Here is a 23,680-nt window from a genome sequence, read left to right as displayed (position 1 = left end):
CCTTATTTGGAGAATGATTTACTTTCTTTGTTCCTTGTAACCTGATATGTATTCTTGCCTTGTATGGACCTTCGCACCAAAAGTGTGATTGACATTATCTTTGTACTGCCCCCTTCTCCTTCACTATATAAGAAGGAGCTGTAGTCAAATAAAGTTGCCCTTGAGCAGTGAGACATTGCCTTGGGTCTTTATTATTAACCTCTCTCAGATTTTTACAGGTGTGGTCGTGCTTCTGTCCAGCTAAATAAAGGTGCGGTTGTCTGAGAAGCCTTCCCAGCTAATTCCTGCTGGCCGGGCCCCCCTGGGGGGCTTCAGGACCCCGCACTCCTTACCAACCCTTCCAAATGTGGACTGTTACTTGAAACCGGACTTAGCTCTAGAAGTATCCCCAATACAAGAACTCTTCCCAAGACCTCCCTGCCACAAATATTTTCCCATTCTCAAGAGGGTCAGGTTGTGTGATGAAAAGGCGCCTGGGAACCCACACACCACAAGAAAATCTCAAAAGACAATGGGGTAACCTATACTTCCATCATAAGTATAAGACCTGTATAATACCTCTTTACCTACTTTTCTCCAAATGTAAGGTAGTCTCTTGCATCACTTTCTTCTTTTAATTACTTTTTTATTTCATTTTTAAATCTTTATATATATATATATATGTATATGTGAGCACATATATTTTTATTTCTATTTTTATCTTTTTTGGGGTGTGACCTATTTCTGTTTTCTTCTCTTTTCACCCTCAAATGCACTGGCAATATAATGTAGCACCATTTCCCCCCTGCAAAGGCACACACACGAAAAAGGGGAAATCTTACGTATAAAAACGAACTCTTATCTACTAGAGATAAGAACTCATACTTGTTTACAATACAGGGACATCTCCCACCTTGAAAATATGTCATGTGGTCCCAACTTAGACCCCAGGTGATTAGACACAAACCGTTCAGCCTTGAACCCTGGATCCCAGACATAGAAATGACACAGTTCTTCACAACAGTCACAGGAAACAGATCTCATCTGGGACACCCTTAATACTGTTTGGACACCAACAAGTGCCAGCTCTAATATGATATCCTGACAACGAGGAAACTGGGAACAACTTGACCTAAAAGCAGGTTATCCTGCCCCACCAGCTAACGATAAGACAAAATCAGAAGTCTTGTCATTCTTTGGTCTGTCCAAATGCCAAGATCGCGATTTACAGATGACTGGCTGATAGAACCATGACTGGACTGTATGTATCCTGGGACCAATAAAAAAAAAAAGCCCTAGTCTAGGGTTTGAGCTATGACCTGCACAACAACCATGATCTCTAGGTCCAGAGGTCTGTCTGAGACGATTGCAACAGAATGGGTCTTCTGGAAATATAACGAAAGATGCTATCCCAGGCCCCATCCTAGGATCAGCGCAAAGACCAAGACCACCAACCACAGAAGATGGATTAAAATGACACTGAGGGAACAGAACTTCTAGAACCACAAAGAAAGACTTCATCATAAGTTCCATTCCCTGACCTGTGCAGATACTGAGATCTCTAGATACAGAGGTCTGATTTTATCACCCAGGACAGAACAGAAGTCTTCCATATACCACAAAAGCACCAAGGAGAGAGTAAATGAACCTGAAAGGAGTCTATAGTTAATACCAAGGGTGGAGAAACCCTGTATCTCTTAGGCCAAGGAAATTCCTTTTCAAATGACCCCAATGTTTACTGTGCCTGTGCAGGAGGGAAAAAAAAAAGCAAAAAGCACAAAACAATTTTTCTTTTTTATCTAGTCTTTGTCGATTTCTTTGTTTTAGTGTGGATATTGAAGTTGTCTCCATTTATAGTTATTTCTTCTTTTCTTTTCTTCCTATATGTGCTCTGCCATGTTTGTTTTTTTTTTTATCTCAAGACCATGGCTTTTACGTGGTGCTTATCTTTATTGTTGGAGTGCTCACTGGATATTTTATTTGACACCTCTTTTTGTACTGTTGTGGTGTTTCACCTTCTTTTTCCCCTTCATCTCTCCAACCTAGGATGAGAGCCTCTGGAAGGACTCGGCCCATTTTTGGCGTATTTGATTTTTTTCCCATTTCTTACTTTTCTTCAAACAAAACCACATAACTTGAACTATCTGGTCCCTCCTCCCAATTAGAGCGGGAAATAAGGCTGGTACATAAACCAAACAGGAGTAGGACCACTAAGTAGTAAGCTAGGCACAGAGGGGACAACTTATCTGGCAGCCCCGGGGATGAGGGAGGAGGATATGGGAGGTAGAACGGGAATGGAGATGGAGGGAGGGCAATTTGGTGATGGGAATTCCTCTGATTTTATGTTAATATGTACCAAAAATATTATTGTCAATGATATGTAAGCCACTATGATTAAAATAAAAATTATATTTATTAAAAAAAAACTCAAGGAGAAGCAGAAAATTGGCCCCTGCCAACATCTTCTGCTGTCTGATGTTGGAGAGTCACAGGAGATGATGAGACAACTGTTGTGTTTAAATAACAGCGTGATTGTGATTCTGATTATGTGTGTTTATATGCAAGTACTATCTGATACATTGCCCTTTATATTAATTTACAATTTCCCTTGACAACAAGCATTTCTTGCATCTCTGCTGGATCCATGCTCTAAGAAAGAAGCAAATGTTCCATCATTGGAGATATTGCTACTTTAAATTAGGAGACTGATATATCTCCAGAGCACATGATTCACTGTAAACTGTCAGCTATTCTACTAATTGAGCTTCCCCTGTGTTCTTTTCCCTATGTTACCTTTTATTTAGTTTTTTGTTTTTGTTTTTGAATTACATATTTCCACAGCACTCAAGGCTCACTCCTGACTCTGCTCCCAGGCCTGGAAAACCTATAAGGGGTCCCTGCTCAGCTGCCTTCTGGGCAAATCTCCTATCCTTTGTACTATTTCTTGTCTTTGCATAGTTTATCTTGGTTTAATGACCTTTAAGGATGTTTTTTCAAGATGTGTTCCTCTCCCTCTGAACTAGTTAAGTTCAGTTAAGTTTATTTAAAGTTTTCCTTCTTTTCATCGCTATCTCTGTATTTCAAAGATATGTTTAATCTGTTTTACATATACCTATAATTATTTTTGCTGTTTAACTGGATATAAGCTTATTTCTACCTCTCTTAAGCATATTCTCTGAACATTGTTAAAATACTTTAAATTTTTGATAGTTATTATTTTTCTTGATATTTATTTGATTATGTTCTCTTTATATAAAAAATAAGCCCGATACTATGCATAATATTTTCACATATGATCTTACCTGCTTTTTGTCAAAGGACAGTTTGGCAAGGTCTTCATGACTTTCCAGAATTCCAAATTTCCTTTCTTCATTTCTCTTTTAAAGATAAAAGGAATAAGAGTACACTAGTTAATTGTACATTTGGAATTGCAAAATAAAGTTTACTCTTTATTCCATATTATGAAAGCAATAGGATCTATACCCTTACCAAGTATAGACATGATCTGATTGTGTTATTTATTACGTGCTTAAAAATTTATTTCAGAAAATTTTGCAGTTTTAATTACCCCTGTAAACCTCAAACTTAATAATATGAAGAAAAGCAAGCAAAATTTGGCTACTCTACCCAGAGAGCTATAAATGATAAATCTGGAATAATACCATCTGTAGCTGATATAAATTTCCAAAATTCTTATACAAAACTCTTACAAAATTAGCACCTGACTATAGCTATTAAATTTTCAAAACTTTTTTAAGTATTGATTTTACTCTTCATAACATAGATATAATTAGAGCTTGAGAAATTGACTACCTGTTTGGTCATCCCAAGTAGTTGGTATGGCAAATATAGTAGGGATTAGAATGTTCCTTTATTCAGTAATAGAATTTTAGAATTACAATGAATCTTTATAACCGCCTTAAATGGCAGTTGGACTTGGACACGCCCCTTGGACACCCCCACTTCTCAGTTGAATTTGGACATGTCCCTTAGGTACCCCCACTGCAATGACTTTTGAACCTGAACACGCCCACTTGTCATGCCAGGTATAAAAGAAAAAACTTGGACCTTTGTAAGGGGGCCAGAATAGTGATCAGAGCAGTGCCTGCTGGTCAGGGGAGTGTGTGTGTGTGGGGGGGGGGGGGAACAGAGATAATTGGAGAGATGCCTGCTTTGCATGTAGTCCTTTCTCTTTCTTCTTTGTATGGGCCCCCCCTCTGGATGGTGAATTTCCATCAAAGCGTACTTGGTTTCAATTTCTCTCTTCTCTCTTATCACTCTCTCTCTGTCTCTCTGTCTCTCTGTCTCTGTCTCTCTGTCTCTCTGTCTCTGTCTCTCTCTCTCTGTCTCTCTCTCTCTCTGTCTCTCTCTCTCTCTCTCTCTCTCTCTCTCTCTCCCTCTCTCCCCTTCTCCCTCTCTTTCTTCCCCTCTCTCTCCCATGCCCCACAGGCCCCTGCAGCCTTTTAGCACTGGGCCCTGGCAGCCTTGGGCCACTGCAGCCTGCAGCCTTGCAGCTCTGGCAGCTTTGGGCTGCTGCAATCACCTATTAAAATGTCCACCTGGTATAGAAATATCTTTATTAGCATAATCCAGACTATTTAGCAATTACAATTATGATTAAAAAGTGTTCTGAAAAAGTGTTCTATAATTTCTAAAATAGCCCAGCAATGTGTTAAACAGGTCTTTTTGTGACAGGTTTGTTTCCTTATATAATTCAAATGGAAGAGTTCGCAACTTTTGCCTATTGCATCTTTGCAATAGGGTTTAGTAAATTTTAACTTCCTACTTGAAAGTGGAAATTTTAAAGACATCTATCTTGGCTTGTGTCCATCCTACTTGTTCAGATGAAAGAGAAGCTCCTTTGATTTCCTGTCAGATGACCTCAGAGCCACAGCTGACTCTATCTTAGGAGCACCTACTCTCTCAATACTCCTGAGTATAGAGTTATATACCCCCACAGTTTCTTTGTAAAGCAAATCTCCTCCTTACTCTCCACCCCACAGTCATATACAACATTCTACATGTACTCAAAACCCTTATATACACTCCATCCACTCCCTTAAACTCTATACCTCTTATGGTTCAGAGATTACATTTTCTCATTTATTCTTTCCAATTATTATCCTTTTATCTTTCTTAAGACATTTATTACCAATTCTATCTCCCATGTTGCAGTTAAGAACTTTTCAGTATTGAGTTCACTTAATAATTTGTCCTATATCCCCAGGTCATAGCACTGATTCTTTGTCTAGCTGTATGTATTGAAGATAAGCTGAGAGGATTTGTAGTCAAACAGTAAAAATGAGACACAAAATAGCTTTCCCTTAAATACCCACTCCAGATAATGGGACACATTTTAGTTACAGTCCATGGCTCTTCTAGCCATTTTCTTGAGAAATCAATGTCTATTGTGTTCCCACTAAACAGACTCAAACCAGAGTCTGAACTACATTTGGAAATGGTCATCATGGCCAACCTCATAAAAGAATGTGGGACACCATATTACATTGGCAGCATTTTAGACATACAGTTATCAAGTTAAATTACCTTATTCATCTCTGCATCCTCCTGGAAACCTTTTTTATGACCCTGGAACAACTCCAAAATCCATTTTTTAAGCCTCAGTAAGAGATAAAACAGAGATTTTGGACTTGGCACCAGGTTGAAAGGAACAGGCAAAGTTCTTCCCTCCTCAAAATAGGAAAACCAAAGTTTGGCCCTTGCAAATTTCCACTCCACATCAGCATCATCCTAGACAAATGCACATGACAGTTCAGCAAGGGAATGCAAAAAAACAGAATTACTGTGATGCTCTGACATTGTGTGACTGGATGGAGTAATGAGGCCTGCAAACACTCTCCCCAAAAGGCTTCAAGAGAGTCACACTCTGATAATGTTCCACTCACTCTTTCCTAAATCTGTCTAGATTTATATCAGGCTTTCAGGACTAGAGATCTCAAAGCCTACATGGATTTATAAATACACTGATGGTTAGGAATGTATCTTTCTATATTCTGAGAAGCAGTATAAAAACTTATTCACTTGTTTATTCTGCAACAGATTATTTATTTTATTAATTTGGGACACAGACCAAGTTTTCTATGCTATCGCTATAAATTTTAGAATGATTCCTCTTTGAACATCACTCTAAAAATTTTTGTAGAACACTTACATTAATACAAAAAATACTTAAATTAAAAATATTATGTTTGATAGGGAATTTCTAAAGCTTTTTCTAGAACATTTCTAGAAAATTCAATAAGATATTTCTTCTTTTGCTTTATGGTCTTACGATACCCACTGATTTGTATTTGGGAACAAAGAGAAAATATTCTAGATTACTAGTCCAGCAATCATATGATACAGAGACAGACAAAAGAAGAGGGTTGTCTTCTACCAGCATCGTTCTTGAGCTGATTTCTGGAATAAATCAAACATGTGGCACACACAGGGTGATGGAGAGTGAAGTAGGGCTACTAAGATGATGGTGGAGGTAAGTGGACACTGGTGGAGGGTGTGGTGTTGGAACTGAATGTCCTATGTGTGAAACCCTACCATTAACAGGAATGTACATCACAGTGCCTCAAATAAATTTAAAAAAATCACAAAAGAACATGGACAGAGAGCAATTATACTGCAGCAATTATACCTCAATTTCCTGGAATGAGCTGTTGATCATTGCAATTAACATATTTAGCAAAACAATGACCATTGTGACATTATAGACTCCATAAAGAACATAACCGATGTTTTCAATGAATTTGTGATTATTTTTGATGACCACTGATTTCACTTCAGAAAGTCCAAATATTGCCCAAAACAGTGTTTTGAAACTCTCCTCAACTCTGGGGAAAAACAGACAAAGGAAATCATAATAACTATAAGTAAATGTCAATCATAATAAAAGTGAACTTATTTTATCATCTTTTCAAATTACAGTCTTGTGTTCAGAACATTGTATTTATTTCCCTGAACCTCAACTTTCTGCAAAACAGTTACAATGAATTGTTTTTTATATTTATGTTAGGATGAGTTAGTAATGCACACACACACACAACTGAGACCTAGATCCATAGTATAGTGATCCCCAACATTCATATTTTGTGTTCCCTGAGTGTAGATCCAGGAGTATGCTCTGAGCACTTTAGGGCATGGCCCTCAAAACAAAGACCACACAACTCAATATCTAAACATGTAATAAGCATTCAATGAATGATTTAACTTTCTAACTATTGATAGTAACATTTAAATAACCCATTGCTTTGACAACGGAAGTGTTAAAGATATTAATTAAAATGATAAATGTGTTAGAGTTCTTACCTTTTTATCTATACTTTCACTCATACAAATAGAGATAGATTATTATATATCTTATGAAAAATATAAGTACAAACTTAGCAAATCTTATAAATAATTACTTATATGAGTTATTTAGGAACTTCAACACTTTATATATTATTATACACTCTAGTTTTTTTATTTCTATTTAAATTGTTTTTGGCCACACTAGTGATGCTCAGGGGTTATTCCTCATCTGCACTCAAGTATTACTACAGGCAATGCAAGGGGGACCATATAGGGTGCTGGGGATTGAACCCCAATGAGCCTTATACAAGGCAAAAGCCTTGCACTGTACTATGACTCCAGCCCCAGATTCTTGTTTTTAAACCATGATTTGCAACTACATCTTGGTCTCATAACTGAATGAGGTGCTGCAAAGAATTTTTAAATTTTTATTTATGTTTTATTATCAATAACTGTTTGATTTGAATACCTGCTTGATATATCTATATGTCCATATAGTCATGTAATAAATTTTCAGATGAAAGGGGATTATAAGTAGAGAACATTTAAGAAGCCTGATGACAGGCCAAAGCTAAGCCCCATATGTAAGCCAGGTGAATTTATTTTTCTGATCAAGTTCATATTATAGGAACTTAGATAAAATAGATCATATTTCAGTGGAAACTTCTCATTACAATACTAAGGGCCTAATAGTTAGCTAAGTTTATCTGTTCCAAACATATTTTATAAGGAATGTGAATCAATAATGTATTTTGACATATGCTAAGACTCTCGTCACTGTTGATAAATTTGATCTTTGCTATAAGATTCAACACACTAAATTAGGATGGCAGCTGTTTTCATAGTCCACTCTCCAGGGTGCTCTTGAAGGCAAAAGAGCACAGAAGTTGAGAGCACAGATACTGGGATCACCCTTTTTTATTTATTTATTTTTTTTGTCCTATTTGGGCAGCCACTCCTAGCACATCTGGGGATTGCTCTAATCTTAGTGTTTAGGAGATCATGTGATGCCAATATTCAACTTAGGGTCCCCACATAGGAAATACGTTCTCTCGCCCTTTGTATCAGCTCCCTTGCCTATTGTTTTTTTCCCCACATACTAACAACTATGAAACATTCAACAGATTAATATTTCTGAACTTGAGTTTCTCCTTTCTGTGACAAAGAGACAATAAAGTGGTTTGAGAAATACCTATTTTAAAAATGTTGACTATTATTGTTTAGTATTTTGGGAGTTTTTAATTCATTTTAAAATTCTCTAATTTTGCTAAAGATGAAGTAGAGATTATTTATCAAAACTTTCTTTTCTTGTTTGTTTGTTTTTTGGACCACACTCATTTGATGCTCAGGAGTTACTCCTGGCTAAGTGCTCAGAAATTGCCCCTGGCTTGGGGGGACCATATGGGACACCGGGGGATCGAACCGTGGTCCTTCCTTGGCAAGCGCTTGCAAGGCAGACACCTTACCTCTAGCACCACCTCGCCGGCCCCTATCAAAACTTTCTTAATGAATATTTATGACAACTGTTAAGCTAACATTTCTTTAATTGGCAATTCCCATCATCAAAAGATCTAAAACCACATACGTTGTGAAAGCTTCATTTTCTTTTGCACCAATGTAGTATGAGTAGAGATTGAACATTCCAATCATAAAGGCCACAAACACCATGATGAATATGACCATAAACTTGAAGATGTCTTTTACTGTTCTTCCAAGTGATATCTGCAGAGGTCCAAAGCTTTCATTTGCTGGTAAAATATAAGCTATTCTGGAGAAACTTAAAACAACAGCAATTGCGTAGAGACCTTCAGATATAATTTGAGGGTCAGAAGGATCCCATTTTATCCTAGCTAGGAAAAAGGAAGACAAGAATAATGGTGAGTTTCTCATTTATCTAGATAATTTCCTTTCTGGAGAAGGAAACTTTTAGTAAATTAGAAAAACAATTTTTGATGGAAGTCTGATCTCAAAGGGTATGTTTGCTTCAAATTTATTTGAACATCTGTATTTATTGAGAAAATGACTCTCTGAGTTTGCTGACAATTTTTCCATGAGAACATAGAATAATGGTCAATAATTCAAACTATACAGTCAAATATATATATATACTCAGACTGATAAATATATACACATATACATACTACTGGAAAAGTGATACAAATTATTTCTCATAGCTTCATTTTCTCATCTATAAAATTTACATAAAACCATTACTATCTTCATCTCCTCTGTTGTGAGAGTTCAGTAAATGTGTTTAGAAAATGCTGGACATTAAGTGGTAGAATGTATTATTTAATCTCAATCTGATTACACTATAATATGATTTTGGGCTTTCAAAATACTTTTACTAAGTGACTTCTACTTACTAGAAATAATTCTCATTTATCACTGGTCTATTTTTATCACAAAATTATAGAAATCAGGTCATCAAAATGCAATTAAGACAAAGGATATTATAAAATAAAGAAAGAAAAAAGAAAAAATTCAATTAAGAAACTATTATGTAGAAAAACACAAAATAATGTATAGACTTGTTTTCTAAGAACTTAGAGTTAAGAAAGGATACTAGAAGCTATGAAATTAGTTATAATTTCTAAATAATAAACTAATATAAGAAATCTCTATTAGTGCTTTAAATACAAGTATTATAGGTAAATAATAGCTTTTATTTTCAAATTATGAAAATAGAAAAATTTTAAAACATACTAAAAGTAATTAAAAGAAATTCTCGAGGGAACCCAGTGAGACATGCATAGCAGTATGGTGAACTTCCTCCACTCCCTACTGAGGTGGCAGCTAGCAGCTCAATGCCTCATGGCCCAGATGGACCCAGCAAGACCTGTGCAAACAATAAGAGCTCACATATCCTCTAGTAAAAGAACCCCAGCATAACATATAGAAAATACCACACTGCAAATGGCACAATGGAGGAAAAATGCAGAAAACCACAATGCTTAAAGAATAAAGATGGAATCCCTGCAGACCCAACAAGAAACAGGTCACCTATCTAGTATCTCCATTAAAAACTTTAGAAAGTAAATCTGGAGGATGTTCAATAAACTCAAAGAAAACATGAAATGAACCAAACGAATACAAAATAAGAATAAAGATGATATAAAATAGAAACGAGAAAACTTCAAACTGAAATAACATACTGAAAAACTTGGTAAGTGCAATGAAAAACTCACTGGAAAGTCTCACCAGCAGAAAGTTTCATCACAGCTGCTGAAAACAGAAACAGTGAGTTGGAAATAGAGCTTACAATAGAAGATTTTGGAAAAAAGCCTCAAAATAAATGATCACATGGAAAAATGATTAATGGAAAAAAATCCTCAAATAATGTGAATAGATGAAAATAAAATTCATAGATAAACTCAACAGAAACATCATAAGAATCCTTAGAGTCACAGAGGCCCAGGAAGAAAATCCCCATGGAAAATCAATAGTCAAGGACATCATTGCAGAGAAGTTCCCAGAGCTAAAGAGTGCATGCAACCAAATTCTGCATGACCAAAGAATGCCAGCTTAAAAAGATTCAAAGAAAAACACCCCAGTGCACATCCTAGTCACAATGATTAATACCATAGATAGGAATAGAATACTGAAAGCAGCATGATCATGGAGGGAAATTACATACAAAGGGGCATTCTTAAGATTTATAGCAAATCAGTCATAAGCAATTCTCCGGGACTGAAGGCAGTACTGGAATATAGTGACAAAACTCAACAATTTTGTGGAGTATTCATTTGAATGTTTCAACAAGGATATTTCACTCAACCAGACTTAAAGTTTGAAGAAACAACAGCTCAGAAACTTTACAGACTCAAAATCAGCCTTAAAAGAATAACTTAAAGGTCTACATTAAGTCAAGGCAAACCCAAGAAACACCAACTTCCTACAAACAGATGACACTAAGTCTTCTGGTAATCTTCTCTCTCAAAGTCAGTGGACTAAATGAACTAGTTAATATATACAGAGAGGCAAAATGAATTTAAAAAAAAAAGTTGAGTCCAAAGTTTTGCTGCCTGCAAGAAATACATTTGAGTAGTCAGAGGAAAAATAGACTCAAACTAAAAGATTGGCAAACAATTCTTCATGCAAACAAGTCCCTTAAAAATACTGGGGTGGCCATATTAATATCATATGCCACAGACTTTAGGCTCAAAGAGTATATAAGGGAAAGAGATGGACATTTCTTAATAATCAAGTTCTATGTACTCTAGGAAGAATCATGCTCATAAACATATATGCTCCCAGTGAGGGGCCAGCAAAATATCTAAAACAATTTCTAATAAATTTGAAGAAAGATAACACAATAGTAGGAGAGTTCAAAACTGTCCTGTCACCCCTTGATAGGTCAAACAGGCTAAAACTAACAAGAACAAATTGGCTCTGAAGGAAGAAATGTAGGAGTGGCTTATTAAATATATATATGTATATATGTATATATATATGTATATATATATATATAAAACTCTCCATCCCAGAAAACTGGATAAACATTCTTCTACAGTGCGCATGAGCTATTTTCCAAGATAGATCACATGCTGAGTCACAAAACATACCTACATAAAGGCAGGAGGATATAAATTGCATCAACTACCTTCTCAGATCATCATGCGCTGAAATTAGAAGTGAAATACAATAAACATAGAGAAAAAACTTTAATGCCTGGAAATTAAACAGCTCACTACAAACAGTGAGTCAGAGACTAAATAAAAGAGAAAAACAAAAGATTCCTGGTAACAAATAAGAATGAAGATACAAATTATCAGAATTTGTGGGATACAGCACAAGTGGTACTAAGGAAAAATTATAGCTTTGCAAACATTCATCAGGAAGGAAGAAAGAGCCTACATCTGTGATGATTAACCTTTTTGAGCCTGCACAAAATCAAAGAATTTTCTCAAAGTTCCAGCACATCAATTAAACCTTAATAACAAGATTTTGGTATCTAAAAACTCTTTATAAATTTTATAAATTTATTAATTGTGTACCTTCCTGCATGCCAGCTGCAAGGCCTCCACATACCACCATTGGCACATACCACGCGTGCCATAAGTTTGCCATCAATGGCCTACATCATTTATTGGCACAGCTTAAAAATCTGGGAAATGATCAACAAAATAAACCAAAAATAGGCAGAGGGAAGGAAATAATAAAGATTAGAGCAAAAATTAATGAATTGGAAATCCCCCCCCCAAAAAAAAACCAACAATCCAAAAGATCAATGAAAGCAAGAGTTGGTTCTTTGAAAAAAATCAACAAGATTGATAAACCACTAGCAAGACTCACAAAGAAAGGAAGAGAGAAACTTAATAAACCAAATTAGAAATGAAAAGAGGAAGTTACTAAAGACATTACAGAAATTCAAAGGGCAATTAGAGATTACTTTGAGAAATTTTATGCCATAAAACAAGAGAACCTGGAAGAAATGGATAAATTCTTGGACTCCTAGGGCTGGAGAGGTGGCGCTAGAGGTAAGGTGTCTGCCTTGCAAGCACTAGCCAAGGAAGGACCACAGTTCGATCCCCTGGAGTCCCATATGGTCCCCCCAAACCAGGGGCAATTTCTGAGCGCTTAGCCAGGAGTAACCCCTGAGCATCAAATGGGTGTGGCCCAAAAAACAAACAAACAAAATTCTTGGACTCCTATAATTTCCCAATGTTGAACCAAGATGATATGGAATATCTGAACAGACCTATCTCTATTGAAGAAATTGAAATGGTATTCAAAAGGCTCCCAAAAAACATCACAGGCTCATATGGATTCAATTACCAATACCCTTGATGAACATAAATGCAAAGATCCTCAACAAAACTTTAGAAAATAGAATCCATCATCTCATCAAGAAGGTCATATACCATGACCAAGTAGGATTCACCCCAGAGATGCAAGGATATATTAACATATACAAGGAAATCAATATAATTCACCATATCAACAAAAGTAAAAAAATGTAATTCATATTGTCATATAAATAAATGAAAATAAGTCATTTAAGAAGGTCTCACACCTGTTTATGATAAAAACTCAAAAGAGAGAATTGAAAGAGCTTTTCTCAATATAGTCAAGGCCATTTACCACAAGCCCATGGCTCTAAACTCTGGCACAACACAAGGCTGCTTCTTTTGCCAATTCTATTCAACATAGTTCTGAAAGTACTTGACATAGCCATTAGTCAAGAAAAAAGAAATCAAGGGCATCCAAATAGGAAAGGAAGAAGTCAATCTCAATCTCTCACTGTTTGCAGAAGACATGATACTATATTTAGAAAACCTTAAAGACTCAGCCAAAAAGTTTCTAGAAACAATAGATTTGTATAGTAGGGTGGCAGGTTACAAAATTAACACAAAAAATTCATGACTTTCTTATATACAAATAATTATAGAGAAGAAATAGACATTAAAAAATCCCTTTCACAATAGTAATTGAAACTACTAACTAGACTACAGAAATCCAAGTAACTTGGAATTAATATAACTAATGAGGTGAAAGACCTGTACAAAGAAAACTAAAAAACACTGCTTCAGGATATAGAAGAGGACATAAAAAATGAAGACATATATCCTGTTCATGGATTGGGATGATTGACATCATTAAAATAGCAATACTTCACAAAACACTGTACACATTTAATGCAATCTAAGGATTCATGACATATTTCAAAGAAGTGTATTGAACACTCTTGAAATTCACTTGGAACAATAAACAACCACTAATAGCTAAAGCAATCCATTGGAAAAAGAAGATGGGAGACATCACTTTCCCCAACTTTAAATTCTACTACTAAGCAGTATGAGTTAAAACTGTGTAATATTGGAATAAAGACAGATCCTCAGACCAATGGAATAGACTTGAGTATTCAGATAATGATCCTAGACATACAATCAATTGTTCTTTGATAAAGGGGCAAGAAACACAAAGTTGAGCAAGGAAAGCCTCTTCAACAAGTGGTGTTTGAACAACTGGTCATCCATATGCAAGAAAGAGAACTCAAACCTCTCTTTAACAACGTTCACAAAAGTCAAATCAAAATGGATTAAATGCTTGCTATCAGACCTGAAACTATAAGGTACACAGAAGAAAACATAGGCAAACACTCCATGACATTGAGACTGAAGGCATCTTCAAATAGGATCATCACTTCTCAAGCAAGAGGAAGCAAAGATAAACAAATGGGACTATATTAAACTGAACAGTTTCTGCACTTCAAAAGAAATAGTGACTAGAATACGAAGGTTACCCATAGAATGGGACAAACTATTCACCCAATGCCCATTTGATAAGGGGCAAAATTTAAGATGTACAAGGCACTGTCAGAACTCAACAAGAAAATTAACATCTAACACTATCAAAAAGTGGAGAGAAGAAATGAACAGACATTTCCCAAAGAAGAAAGATAAATGGCAAAAGGCACATAAAAATGCTTCATATCACTAATCATCACAGTGATGATGGAAAGCAAAACAACAAGCTATCATCTCGTACCCCAGAAACCAGCACACATCACAAAGAACAAGAACAACCAGTGCTGGGTGTGACTTGGGGAGAAAGGAACTTCTCCTTTACTGATGGTGGGAATGCCATCTAGTTCAGCCTTTCTGTAAAATAAAGTTTTCATGCTGGACATGAAAACTACTATGTTGAATGAAATGAGTCAAAGGGACAAGTATAAAATATAATAGTCTCACTTATCTGTAGAATTAAGAAAAATAATAAAAAACAATATGGTAATAATATCCACAAAGAGCAGTGAATGCAGTTAGAGCACTAACTGAACTGATAACTACCATGACAATGATAGTTGGAATTGATCGGTCTGGACAAAAACTGGGTGTTGAAAGGGGATAAAGTGATATGTGGGGCCCGGAGAGATAGCACAGCGGCGTTTGCCTTGCAAGCAGCCGATCCAGGACCAAAGGTGGTTGGTTCGAATCCCGGTGTCCCATATGGTCCCTTGTGCCTGCCAGGAGCTATTTCTGAGCAAACAGCCAGGAGTAACCCCTGAGCACTGCCGGGTGTGGCCCAAAAACCAAAAAAAAAAAAAAGTGATATGTGTAGCATCCTCTCATTGACAATAGCACAAACCAAAATATTAGAAAGGAGAGAGATAAGCAGAATGCCTGTTCCAGAGACAGGCATGGAGTGGAGGTGGGAGGGAAATGAGGGACATTGGTGGCAGGAACGTTGTACCAGTGAAGGGCAATGTACACTCTATGACTGGAACCCAGCAATGAAATGCCTGTAACTATGGTGCTTAAATAAATTGTTATTTAAAAACAAAAAGAAAAAGAAATTCTTATGTAATAAATTTGAAAAAAATCATAGCCATTTTAATTAAATGTTAACTATCAGAGGGTTTGCAATAAATATTCAAAGGGAATCTTAATTTTTACCCTAATTTCTACATAAAATGATTTTTCATAAGCAAATAATTGGAACTACTTTTATGCCATTTGTCACAGTTCTGTGGTAAAGAATTTCTCAAGTGGAAAGGATAATCGGGCATTCTTAATTTTCTCTGCCCTTGTTGACTTAAGAATCCTCCTACAATCTTCTGCAGAAGTACCTCACGTGATCAGACACTGGCAGTTATTCCCTTTTTGGGAAGGATGCGCCCTTTCTGCTAACTGGAACTGAACTGAAGGAAAGCATCTGCCTATTTTGAGAGATTCACTATTATGAATCCAGGGGCAGATAGACTCAGATGGTGTCGACTTCTCTGAACCTTATTGGTCTTTGAGGTGATGATCTGTCCTCCATATTAATTTTCTGTTCTATTTTTCATCCAGTGCAAGGCCTGGGATGGGAAGTAGTGTTATTTAAGAGCCCTCTCAGAGGAACAGAAGTATGTTTCAACAGTTCCCATGCTTTCATGTATTTTTATGTCTTAAATTAAAATGTCACTCAAATGTGTACTATTTATAACAAATAAAAAGGGGAAAATAAATACAAGTCATAATATAGACATTTTCAGTGAAGTAGTTAGCCAATTGACCCTGGGAAAAAAATGGGACCATTTAATCAAAAATAAATTAAATCATCAAAGTTTTTCAGCTAGTAGAAAAATTAGAACATAAATTCTGTTTGCTTGGTGACAGACACACTGGAGAAGCTGGAAACTTTGCAGCGATTTCATGCTGCAAAAAGAATTTATTCTTTTCCTTTATAAGAAATCTTTTGAATTTTAAAGGGCTTTTAAATTTTCTTATTGACTATATTGTGAACTCACCTAAGTTGTAGTATTTCACATTGTCACCCAGCGTAACTTTTGACAAATCCTTTAAAGTATCATTGGCATCAATGATGCTCTGGGCTCTGGAAGCATGCCAGAAGGCCATAAATCTTGCAATGAATGATGCTGCGAAGATTGCTAACATACCGAAGTCAAGCATATTCCACAACTCAAACAAGTATTCTTTGGGTCCTTGAGTCCAAATTTCTTTACATTCAGCCCATATCATGCCTATATTGGAAAAGGATTTAAGATGTCAATTCAGTTTCATTCTAGCCTTAGATGTTTGGTAAAACAAAATAAATCTAAAATGTTTTAGCACTAAATCTTTTAGAAATTACTTCTGTCCACTCATCCAGCCATAAACCCATCCCCCACCAATTTTAGTGCATTGCTGCAAGTAATTTGAATAAATTTACTCAAATCCTTAAAACAATCAACATTCTTGTTCCATTAGTTCTACACTTAAAAATACTAAATATAGGGGCCGGCAAGGTGGCGCTAGAGGTAAGGTGTCTGCTTTGCAAGCGCTAGCCAAGGAAGGACCGCAGTTCAATCGCCCGGAGTCCCATACGGTCCCCCCAAACTAGGGGCAATTTTTGAGCACTTAGCCAGGAGTAACCCCCGAGCATCAGACGGGTGTGGCCCCAAAAAAAAAAAAAAAAAAAAAAACAATTAAATATATGTTCATGGTAGAGTGTTTGTGTGTGTGTGTGTGTGTGTGTGTGTGTGTGTGTGTTTTGCAAGGGACCAAATGCAAGTCTTATACATGCAAGGCTTTATCCTGAGTCATATTCCCAACCCTTGTAGTAATCTTTAACTAAAATACCCAAAACACACATTGTCACTCACATAATCAAAACTGAAGTAATGTGGTTGCCACAGAGTATGATCGAAGCCATTTACTGTATTTTATTACCATGGAGTGGTGGCCAAAAAATGCCCAAGGGATAGTACAGCAGGTAGGTCACTTTTCTTGAGCATCACTAACCCAAGTTTGACCCCAGAACCCCTTATGTTCCCCCAATCCCTGCCAGGAGTGATTCCTGAACAAAGAGCCAGAATAATCTCTGAACATAGCCAAGTATGGTCCCTCAAACACCCCAAAACAAAGTTTATACAGATATTGATACAAAAATGTCTACAACTGGGGATGGAGCAGTGGCACAAGCAGTAAGGCGTTTGCCTTGCACCCGCTAACCTAGGATGGACCAAGGTTCGAACCTCAGTATCCCAAATGGTCCCCTAATCCAGGAGTGATTTCTGAGCACATAGCCAGGAGTAACACCTGAACGTCACTGGCTGTGGCCCAAAAACAAAAAATAAAACAAAACAAAACAAAAAGTCTATACCTGAGACCTGTATAATTTTATAATCTAGTGTACTTTTATTTTAATATATTTTAATGGAATTCATGAATTTCTTTCTGTACTTGCCCTCTTAGTCAACTGTACTCAACACCTAGTAATCCATCACAGGGTACACACCTCTCTTCAAAGTTTGTCTTTCTTAAAAGAAGTTCTCAGACTGTTACCCTCAATGCCTGAATTCTGGTATTCCTCCTTCTCAGAGCAGCCATTTCAGTTATATTTTAGCTTCCAAACTCACCTCTCACTCTACCTCACAACCACAGGGATAATTTCTAAAATATGATTAGATTACATGGCCAATAGCAGAAAATGTGTGGCTCTTTCACCACCTTTGTCATTCATCACACAACTCTTCTCTAGGTCCCCAGTGTGCCAGGAGTTAGCAAATTCCACATCATATCTCTAATACTTTCACACTTTGTAGTATTCTCCTTTTATACCCCCTCCTCTCCCTCCCAAATCACTCCATCCACTTAATATTTCCTTATTATCAAAACTTCAGACTGAAGGTATTGTCTAGGAAAGTCTTCTCTGTCCCTCCTCATTCAGATGTTTATCTCCTCGAGTGTATTTCTTACACAGATTTTCATTTCTGTTACATTTATCAACCTGTTCCCGGACTACCAGGAAGCACTGTACCATTTCCCTAGGCTTCCTCTTCTAACAGAGGCACTTAATACCTATTCACTCGTGTGGGGCTGGAAAGATAGCACAAGATTAAGACACTTGCCTTGCACATTATGGACTCGGGTTTTATCCTCAACACTGAGCCTTGTTTCCCAAGCAATCCCAAGAGTAAATCATGAGCATAGGGCCAGGAGTAAGCCCTGAACACTGCTGGATATAGCCCATAAACCCAGAAATGAATAAATTCACTCATTTATATATATATATATATACTTAAAATATAGTTTTTATGCACATTGTTTCATGACACACCATGTGAATGAGTGATTCCATCTACAAATAATGTGATATCTAATACTGTATTTCTTCTACCTCACTTACCATCATGTAGATTGCAAGCAAATGACTGCATCCTTACACAAATGCTACCATGAAGCTGTTATTATTATATTATGAATTAGGAACATGTGAAATGTAGAGATTGTGTGAATTGATGTATGTAAAGTTTCTGGTACAAATGTCCATTAAGTTGAGGGATTCTGGCTTTTGTTCCTATTAAATCTAAACATAAATGAATGTCACTTTTAAGCTTATAAAAATCATATGTGTCCTGAAATGTGAGTGGCAGGTTTTTTGTCATTGACAGACAAGGTTTGTTAATACCATACTATTCATTTCCATGATGGCTTTTATTTTTTGAAATTCAAATATCATGTGGCATAAGTGAAGACTATGGATTGCATTGACAATAACCCAGGATTTTTGGGTGTTGGAAAGCACAAAGAAAATCACCTTGTGTAGTACACTGTATACATTTTTATAATTAACATGTGAGGATATCATTTAGCTCAACTGCTAAAGCTGCAAAAATAAATCATGACAGGACAATCAGTCTTTACCTATTACCCAGGATATAATGAGCATCTCCATCCATGAGAAGCAGGACGTCTTCATCCTGAACAGCTGTTTTGCGTTATCTGTGCTGGTTTCATTAGGAAGGAGCTTGGTGCCTTCGAATCTGTCAGCTGCATTCATGACTAGCAGGCCCAGGAAAATGGTGAAAGAAGCTGCGTGTGCTACAAACTTCATGAATGGTCCACGCATTATCTTCCCCATCTGTTGCAGTGCATACCAAAAGAAAAGTTTAACTTTGTTCTCTATGCGAAGCAAAACACAGGTGCAGCTGGACAAGAATGAACATCTGTGCATGCCTAAGATCTCCTGGGACAATGATTTGCATTTAACTAACGATAGAAAAATAATTTTAGGCTCATACAAAATCTGATCACATTTACCATTACATATGCTGGTATTCTTGGTTGGCAAGTGAACGCCTTGGTAAGAGAATACAGAAAATGATATTTCTGCACTTCTAGGTTGATGGTGCAGCAGACATATTAGTCGCATTGCCTTAGAATGATCCTGTCTGATTCTCAGAACTGACATTTAGATGTTCCCTAGGCCTACTTTCAAAAATATAAAGAATATAAGTGTTGAACAATATTGAACAAAAAATTGTGCCTGTTAAGGGAGCCAGTCGGCATTTAAACGAGCCTGTCACACTAATGAAAGGCTGGTTTCATCTCAACATATTATTTTCTCCAGAGCCTGGAAAGATAGATTTTTACAGAAATAGAGGCTATCTTTATGTTGGGTTACAATGTACTTTGTCCCTAAAAATAGTTATTCTTCACTGAATCAAATCACACATTACTAATTACACAATTGTCCTTTATTTAAAGCAAGATTTATCTGTTCATATTTGGTAAAGTAAAAACAAAACAAAGACTTTTAACTCATATTTTAATGAGAATTTTAAAATGTTAATTTGGAGGGGATTTATTTTTAATTTAGGGGTCATACCTGGTGATTCTCAGAGCTTATTACTGGTTCTGTACTCAAGAATCATTCCTAGAGGTACTTGCTGGATCATAACCAGTAGGAGGGAGTGAACTGGGCATAGCCCCCATATAAGGTAAGCACCTTAATCCTTGTATTTCTCCTCTAACCCCACCTTTGAGGAATTTTCATAAAACTATTTGCTTGGTACTTACTATGATATCAAAATTATATACATAGGCACACCTAGCAAGATGATAAAAAAGGAAATATGCCAATATTAACATAATACTAAGCGTTCCACTCAACAGTGGTGGAATTATAGGTGGACTTGATTTTCTCCCCATTTTTTTTATGTTCTTAAAATAATACTTCTAATTTTTGTAATATTAAAACCTATAATATTATTTAAACTCAAGTCTGACATTCTTGAAATTTTTATTTGGGAAGTAGAATTTTCCTGGTGTATCTAGCTCTAAAACGACAAGCATTCTACTAGACATGTTTGTAGAAGACTGCAGAGGTTCAGGCTTTGCAAACATACCTTGCTGCATGGAGCAAACCAGTAAACAAGAGCCAAGAAAGGCAGTCCGATGGCAACTGCCAGGACCACTAGGAACTTAACCGCCATCGTCTGCTGCCGCAATCCAGAGAGGTTCTCGTACCAAATAGATAAGAGCTGCTGTTGGCAATTTGGATGAGCCACAAACTAGCAGGGAGGAGAGAAGACATTGAACATCTTGATGAAAGAAAGATTTGGTCTGAACTGTCCCTTTGTGTTATATTTTGTTATGAGTGCTTTTCTTTAAAAATATCATTTAAATGAGGGATTATAAAATGTCTACTCCACAAGTAGAGATCTGATGTGACTATAAAAATATGAAGACTCTAGCTTATTAGACTTTCTTTTATGGCTAATGGGATTTCTTTCAGAGCATGGAAAATTGTGGAAAGTCACTATAATAAAAAATAATAAAAAATGTTTTGAGCAAGGATCTTTATTATATTTTCTTCCATTGAGGAGTGATGTAAAGATTCTGCTGTAATGATGTCTTATTATATTTTAAAGGAAGGATACCACTTTTCTGTACCATCTAAAATGCTAATAACCTTGTTTTTTGTATGTGTGTATTATTTAATTTACCTTTCAATCTTATAACTAAAGAACTATTATGGCTTACTACTCAGGGTCAGTTCTTGTGCTGGGAAGACCATGCCGTGTTAAGGATCAAACTCGGGCATTCTGAGTGCAAAATATGCATAAGTTTTAGGTTATCTCTGGTCCTGATAAACCTTGTTTTATATTAACTTTCTTTTATCTACGTCTAAACTCAATGAAAAATTCATAATCACATTTTTACTTTTTGCATTACATTTATTCTCATATGCTAATTTTTTACAGAGAATCCTATGTATGACATAGGACTGTTATTTAACATAGGGGGAGAGAGACAGAGAATGTGAAGTAAAATGCCTGCCTCAGAGACAAGTGGGTTAGGGTGTGTGAGAGGGAAGAGGGCATAAGGGAGGGTGAGAGGGAGATTGATGACAGTGGCAGGAAATGTGCACTGGTGAAGGTTGTTATACATTATGTGATTGTAACTCAATCATGAACAACTTTATTTATAAAAAAACTGTACTATGAACAACCCTGGTGTTTAAATTTACCAATAAAATTCGTGAATAATGCTAAAAGTTTTGATATAGGATATGCTATATAAAGGATTTTTAAGGATGGTTGACCTTGAAGATGATTTAAATAATACAATATGTATCTCCTCCTAATGTAAAATATATTATACCCTCTCATACTGTGGAAGAAGTGACAATTGTTGTGTGTGTAAACTGGTATACCTGTTTTCAAGGGAAACAGCAGATATTGGAAAAATGTAAAAGTAAAATTTACCACATGAATTTTGTACTAGAAATTTTGCCAATAAGTATTTCTCCTGGACATGACAAAGGCCATGCAATTCAGACACACAAAATCATTGGAGTTGGAGACCATTAGTAAGTAAAGCAAAGTGGCAATCAGTGTACTAGTCTGTGCATACAAGACTTTATTCAAGTCTAATGCTTCACACTGGGCTCCTACAATATACTAGAGAACTTGTCTTGTACAGTTGATAATTAGAACATTTGTTGCTTCTGCCAACCTTTATCATTTAGCACCAATACAATATGAAGCAAGCAATGGGGCTTTGTGCCTGACCTTACTTTTTTCACTTCATATTTAATAGCGAGTTTTAAACGGCTGAGGTTGGGCCGACTCTGGTCTGCAGCACTGTGGCATGTTTCCACATCCCCATTCAGGATGGCTTCTACTTCTTCGGTGTTTCTGCACAGATCAAGGAGCCCAACAACAAAATCTTTGCATTGCATTGACAGTTTTTTGTAGTCATTCTAGAGAAAACAAGAAGCAAGAGAGAAAAAAAAAAGCAGTGATGTAAAAACAACATGTTTTACTGTGTTATACAGCAAGAGAGTTCAGTGACTTGACAGTTTGTAGGAAAAAGCTAAATTCTTTACCATCTTTCCTAACTGATGCTGCATGTTCTCTGAAATATCTTAGCTCAAAAGGATTTTCTTTATACCCTAAAAAAGAATATTTTCCTGGTGCATAATCAAAATCGCCAAGAGACAGTATGCTGTACTGAACACTTTCAATTCAGGAGAAATGTAAAGAAAATAGCTTTGCCCCTCCTTTGCATGCATTACAATTTTTATGTTTATAAATTCACCATGTAATGTGAATGTAATGGCATGGCATGTACATGAATAAGTCTTGCAGTGATGTGGATTAACTTGCGAGACAGAATATTTACAAAGGTTTGAGGGTAAAGTTAGCATTGATCTGTTTAATTAGTATTTCCTAAAGAACTTTATATTCCATGTCACAGAATTAAAAGGTAATCACGCAAAATTTGTTAGTTGAGACTCTTCTCTTTGGAAAAAAGGAAATTAATGAAAACTCTTTAGTAGTAAGTTGTTGCTGATAACCCAAGATTTGGCTGGAAAGATTTAGAGACTTCAGATCCACTCAGATGCCAACGATTAAAGTCGGGTGTACATACACTATACATTTACATCTTTATTCAAAGTTTTCTAAAATTTGTAGTTTTTGTAATTGCTGAACATTGAGTTAAGGTCCTTAATAAACCAATGGTACTTAAGAAAACCTATTAGCTAGAGCTTACTGCATTACAAGTGGATTATTTTATCTCATTGAAACCAAATAGTACTCTTGCTAAATAACGTCACATAATGTGTCCAAGATCATGCAGCCTCTAAATGTCAAAATCAATCTGTTTGGCCCCAAGTT

At 36.2% G+C, this 23,680-nt stretch overlaps 2 protein-coding genes across 3 annotated transcripts in view; both read right to left on the bottom strand.

Moving 5' to 3' along the window:
- The window catches only part of TMEM123 (transmembrane protein 123), a 639,759-nt gene that overhangs the window by 118,330 nt on the left and 497,749 nt on the right, over positions 1 to 23,680 (bottom strand). The window lies entirely within an intron of this gene.
- The window catches only part of TRPC6 (transient receptor potential cation channel subfamily C member 6), a 73,930-nt gene that overhangs the window by 5,461 nt on the left and 44,789 nt on the right, over positions 1 to 23,680 (bottom strand). Inside the window, exons 3-10 of the mRNA XM_049778551.1 lie at positions 22,576 to 22,761; positions 20,903 to 21,067; positions 19,419 to 19,635; positions 16,520 to 16,753; positions 8,870 to 9,134; positions 6,629 to 6,824; positions 5,527 to 5,730; positions 3,282 to 3,356 (exon numbers count right to left, since the gene is read on the bottom strand). Coding sequence (XP_049634508.1) covers positions 3,282 to 3,356; positions 5,527 to 5,730; positions 6,629 to 6,824; positions 8,870 to 9,134; positions 16,520 to 16,753; positions 19,419 to 19,635; positions 20,903 to 21,067; positions 22,576 to 22,761 — 1,542 coding nt within the window. The remainder of the gene's footprint in view (positions 1 to 3,281; positions 3,357 to 5,526; positions 5,731 to 6,628; positions 6,825 to 8,869; positions 9,135 to 16,519; positions 16,754 to 19,418; positions 19,636 to 20,902; positions 21,068 to 22,575; positions 22,762 to 23,680) is intronic.

Source organism: Suncus etruscus, chromosome 8 (assembly GCF_024139225.1).
Source record: "Suncus etruscus isolate mSunEtr1 chromosome 8, mSunEtr1.pri.cur, whole genome shotgun sequence".
NCBI classification, from domain to species: Eukaryota; Metazoa; Chordata; class Mammalia; order Eulipotyphla; family Soricidae; genus Suncus; species Suncus etruscus.
The sequence above is the reverse complement of the archived record's forward strand: the minus strand, read 5'-3'. Positions and strand labels throughout refer to the sequence as shown.